Source organism: Cibotium barometz, chromosome 16, assembly GCF_041138505.1.
Source record: "Cibotium barometz isolate CiBa-2024 chromosome 16, ASM4113850v1, whole genome shotgun sequence".
In the NCBI taxonomy this organism is placed as follows: domain Eukaryota; kingdom Viridiplantae; phylum Streptophyta; class Polypodiopsida; order Cyatheales; family Cibotiaceae; genus Cibotium; species Cibotium barometz.
In genome coordinates this window covers 49,984,317-49,990,131 of record NC_141061.1, presented here as the reverse complement: position 1 = coordinate 49,990,131, position 5,815 = coordinate 49,984,317, and the positions used below count along the sequence as shown (strand labels likewise).

Sequence of the window (5,815 nt, the reverse complement as noted above, 5' to 3'; positions counted from 1 at the left end):
TCTGACCTGAATCAGGGCCATCTCAACTATTTCTTTCTCCTACTGGCGAGTATCATGTTCCTGGCTTTTCTTGTATTTCTTACTCTTGCTCGAGGGTTCTCCTATCCTAGTGAAGAGGAATTGGAGGTAACAGATAATAAGTCATCAAGATAATACTTTGACAAGTATCACCAGGGAGATGACATGCAGCATTAATGGCCAGAAGACAAGTTCTATGTCTTCAAAGGCCAGAGATCCTACTGCACCTTGCCTGCAATTCTTTGGACTTGACAAGGTAATATCGTCATGTTTAGAGTCTTATGTGGCCATAGATAAAAGAGAAAGTAGCTGCAAAATCTTTGTTATCCTGTCTTGTTAAGGAGATCTTGGGATTCATGCTTAATGTGGCATACACAATCATACTTGTAAACACCACTCGTTTCATTACTCGATTACATATGCAGAATTCCCAAGGATGAGCTCTATAGTGATGATGCCAGGCGTTCTCATTTAAAGAAAGTTGTCAAGGATTTCATTTAACGAGGTAAACTTGCAAGGGCTCAAAGTACACGAATAGATTCAACCAAATGAGATATGTACTTGTAAGTGGTAAATTATTGCCGTTGAAGGATAATAGTCAAAGCTAGGTGGATTCCCAACGTGCATAGGCTATTTTTTCTGATTGGCCTTACTGCCCAAGGTCCTTCCGTAGTTGCCATTTTTCACTGCCCGTAGGTAGACGCTTTTTTTATCTGCCCACCGTAGGTGAAGCACCTAGTGGGGTTTTGAACCCAGGACCTCCTTCACCACTTGAGCCATGACCTCATTGGCTGCGCAAGCTATATTTTGTGTCACATAACATGCTAAAGTCACCAACAGAGCCCAGTCTCTTCACACTTAAGTAAAAGGTATATTTATAGCTCATGTGCATTTGCATGATCATAGACAATGTTTCATTTCTTGTTAGTATTAGGGACTTGCCATCAATTATCCCATACTATGGGTAAATTATCTATTTGTTTCTCTCGTGCATTGAATCATTTCTTGAGTTTAACATTTTAGGGACTTGCAATGAGGTAATATGTTAATTGTTTAAGGAACCAGAGCAAGAATGAATTTTAGCTTTTGTGCATGAGAGTCTGGGTGTGTAAGCATATTCATCCCCATATTTTGCCCATGTATTTGCCCATTTTTTATCCCTTTTAGGTATCTTTTGCAAAGGGGGTCTTATGTGGATTTTGGCTTTGGTGGTAGCTTAGTACCTGTGGTGGACACTTCATTCTTCTTGGGTGTGCGTTTTCTTTTGAGATTGAGCCCGAGTTTAGTAATGTCTGCCTCAATTGCACTTATATGTTCTCTGAGTCTGCCAAGTTGGATGGCTCCAACTATATTTTATGGAAGTTGAAGGTGAAATCGGCCTTTCGTGGACTGGCTTGTTACAGTTGTCAATGCCACCTCTCCCACCCTTTCTACGGTTGGTGTGACTCAGGCACAAGTGGATGCTTGGGTGGAAAACGATCGTCGTGTTTTCTCCTTTCTGATGTTGAATCGTGAAGATTCTGTTCTCTCCCATGTGTGTACAACTGCACATGAAGTTTGGAAGGCCCTTGTAGATCTTTACGGGATTAAGTCTTCGGGTTGGATTTTGGCTTTGGAAAACCAGGTTATGAATCGAAGAGGAAAGATCTCCAGGATGAGCTTGCTCTATGTGGCAAGGATATCTCTACATAGGATATGGCTATTTGGCTTCTTTCCAAGCTTCGAGAGGTTTGATGCTTTCTTTCAGTCTCTTGTTTCTTCTCCTCATCCTTTTCTAAGTTCTTCCCTCCATTATGCAGATTGAGTCTCGCTTTAAGGAGTGGATTGGCACCTTTCGTGGTTCTGATGGAGCTTTGACTACTCGAGATAAAGGGAAGAATCGATAGAAGAAAGGGAAAGGTGGTTTTGACAAGAATCCCAAGGACAACGACAAAGAAAAAACAAGGACGTGGAGTGTATGTTACAAGAAGTAGCGGGATGAAGAAGGAAAGGACTCTACCTCTACAGCAGTGTCCTAGACCAAGAAGGATGATGGTATTCTTTTATTAGCCGGTGCTTCTCGTATACTGGCCTTTGTGACTTCTTAGTCTTGGGGACAAGAGACTGAACGACATCTCGATTTACCTCATTCTGGGACATCTAGGATGAGAGCCGTAGGTGATAACGATGAAACCCAGCCAAATGTTTTTTTGGCAGGTAGTCGGAGGACTCGTAGTACTTGCCACACTTGAAAGGGGCCCCGTGAGGGGAAGACACTAGTTTGAAGGGAAGAAAGTCTTTATTTCTTTTTCCACTCCGTTTTGTGCTAGCACCAAAAAGGAGTTTGGATGTCTGCCTAGCTTCGGTAGATTCTACTTAACACAATTTGCGAACTTGAATCTTACGAATCCCTGAAATCTGACTCAATACGGAATAGAATTGATTGTCGTTTGGTGGATCTCCAATTTCTACACCACAAGATTCGGAGAGAGAACACATAGCCATGAAGCGATCGATCTACTTACCGAGAGGTAAGGCTAGACTGTAGGACCTGGATCCATGGCTTCCCTGCCCGCTCCCTCTCTCGGTCTTGGATTGTGGATATCGGTGCTACTGCTCACATGACACCTCATCGGGATTGGTTCGAGGACTTTAACATTGGAGGCCCCAAACATACGTCAATATCCAACCAAACGTATTAATATTTATAATGGCATCACCCATGATATTAACATGATTTGGTTTGATGCAAAGATAATCCAAGCATCTCCAAATTATCAAAGAGGGTATAATAATATCTTTAAGAGAGCTTAAAATATATTCCCATAACAATTTGATTGGCTATGGCAATTGTCTCTATGATGTCAAATTATATGCCGCCCATTGATGGAGTTAGATTGAGGGATTGTTATGTTCCTCATGACTCTAGTTCAAGTTGGCTTGTTTTTAGTTCCAATGAGTTAGTTTTAGGAAGAGTGGGTGCAGCTTTAGCCAATTCCTATAACAGAGTTATAAGTGAAAAAAGTATATATAGTGAACCAAACTATGGGGTCAATTGTCAGATGTAGTTTAAGTTTCCCCTATTCCTTTCCAAGACTGAGAGTGTCTTTGACTTGGGAGATAGTTGATGGTTTATAGCATAGGTTTTTCATTTTTCTTTCTTAGATAGATTTTTGTTTCCAAGAGTAGAAACATTTAAGGAGGGGAAGTATGTTACGTACCTAATACTAATCCTTGACATTATTAGCCTACCAAGACAAGGTTAGGAGAGCCTTACGATTAGAGACGCAAGCTAATATGGGCTTGTCAAAGCTCAACCAAGACTCTAGCTATGTGTGTGGAAAAGCATAGATCGACATGTTGAATGACTAGCATGGTCAGACCTTAGCCCTTGGCTTAGGGGTGATTCGAAGCATAGAAACTACAATTGGGAGGTGAGCTAGCATGCACTCCTCTTAGGAGGTTTGTACTAATCACACATGTTTTGATTTAGGAGATCCGTGGGTTATGATAGTCTACAAGTGCTATGACCAAAAGATGTATGTAAGCATAGATATTGCATATGAGATGCATGAATGTTATGACAAGTATAAAGAAGTCGTCGTCAAATATGAGCCAAGTGCATCTCAACCACCGCACAAAGTGGCAAAAGAGGAAAAAGAGGAGGAGATATCTTCATGGAAAGGAGAAATTTGCACTATCACCAGTGAACCAAGTACTAGTGGTACTCAAGAAGTAATCCCTCAAATTAATAGGAAGTGAAGATGTAGAAAAAAATCAACCTCGAAGGTTCACAAGGTTAAACCATCTAGTTCAAAGGTTGACCTATGGCACTTTTATGGTCAAGCAGTATGCTTACATGACAAAGGTGACACAATTGAAAAAAACCAAGAAGTTTGAGGATGTTATACAAAGCCATGAGTGAAAAACGTATGGATGAAGAGATTAATGCTCTTCAAGAGAATCAAATATGGGATCTTATCCCACATAAGGACGACATGAAAGTTGTTGGATGCAAATAGGTTAACAGAATCAAATACAACTTGGATGGAATTCTAAACAGGTTCAAGGCAAGACTTGTTGCAAAGGGATATGCATAAACACATGGAGTAGAATATAAAGAAACCATCTCACCCGTTCAAAGATGACTACAGTAAGAAATGTGTATTGCTTTAGGAGAAAATCAAGGGAGATGCTTTTCTTAATGGTTAAGGTTCAACCACAAGGATATGAAGATTTGCATCATACAACATATGTGTGCAAGTTTTAAAAAAAGGTTTATATGAATTAAACAAGCACCTCGAGCATGATTTGATACATTCTCAAATTATTTAAGAAACATTGGCTTCAACAATAGTTGTGCATACCCTTCACTCTTTGTGAACATAAAAGAGAGAAACATTATAATTTTCATACTTTATGTCAATAATCTTATTTTGATAGCTAATGATGAAGAAGAGAATGGTAAAGAAAAAACATAACTTTGTGCAGAATTCAATATGAAAGACTTGAGAGAGATTAGATATTTCCTTGGAGTGAAAATAATCAAAGGTGAGAAAGCATATGTGCTTTTGCAAAGAAAATATGTCTTGGATATAATGGAATAATATGATCTGATAAATTACAAACCTATAATCAGTAAATGTGAAGCTTGAAGCACACAAAAATGAAGTGGAGAGTTGGGACCTACGATGGGCAAGGGGACGTGGTGATCTAGGGGAATTTGGGACTTGCAAATTTTTTGGGAGGTGACGAGTATGAGTCCAACGCTTCGAGAACGACGGTAAACAAATATCTAGAACAAAAGATATGTGTTTTTCATGTTATCTATAGAGAGAGACTCTTAGAATATATTTTTTATCATCTAGCTCATGGCAAGATGAGACCTCTATGACAAGGTTTTTTCATTACCCTATAGTATGTCTTCTCTCCCACCACTACTTCAGAGAACATTTGGTAAGCTCAAGCAATTCTATTGCATGTGTAATGGTAAATAGGGTAAATACTAAGAGCCTATTATCATGATATAATTATATATAAATTGGTAAATATAATATTATACATATATAAAAATATACATACATATATATATATATATATATATACATACATACATACATACATATATATATATACATATATATATATATACATACATACATACATACATACATATATACATACATATATACATATACATACATACATATACATACATACATACATACATACATACATATATATATATATCCCAAGGTGTACATTTTGTAAACAAGCCTTATAGTACATACATTGAAGGGGTAATTTAATTGCAAAAGAGTGATAGCAATGCTATGCTATGTACTTGTTCTACCTAGCATTAACAACTATGGAAACGATTTGGCAAATCTTCACATATTTCCATCCAACCTAGACTAATGGTTCTTCTAGATAAGTAGTATATCTTTCAACTCCCTAGCAATAATATCTCTACAAGCTATCTAACCTCTACTTCAAGGAAATACACTTGAATACACTTGAAGGCCAATATCCATCAACTAGTTGAATTTCAAGATCTTATATTTGAATCTTGCAAAATATACCCTCAACTGGTTTGCCATCCCCTTACGGTTGCATTTGACTTCATCCATACAACTAGCAACTAATAAAACAAGATGGTACTATACGACTAGTACATGACTTCTCTCTAGAGGCATTTGTGTGGATAGACTACCACGCAATCAATAGTCTTCCTACCCCTAACTTGACCTTGCTAGAAACATCCTCCCACTATCATGTGGCTACATGACTTCATATGTACAATTACAAATAATGGAAT

General features: G+C 38.2%; 1 protein-coding gene across 1 annotated transcript in view; it reads left to right on the top strand.

Annotated features, from left to right (window-relative positions):
* The window catches only part of LOC147630705 (protein NRT1/ PTR FAMILY 8.1-like), a 2,816-nt gene extending 2,297 nt beyond the window's left edge, over positions 1 to 519 (top strand). The window contains exon 5 of the mRNA XM_086810665.1: positions 1 to 519. This exon is cut by the window's left edge and continues 670 nt beyond it. Within this exon, the coding sequence (XP_086666791.1) occupies positions 1 to 153 (153 nt within the window). The 3' untranslated portion in view covers positions 154 to 519.
* The last annotated feature ends 5,296 nt before the right edge of the window (positions 520 to 5,815 follow it).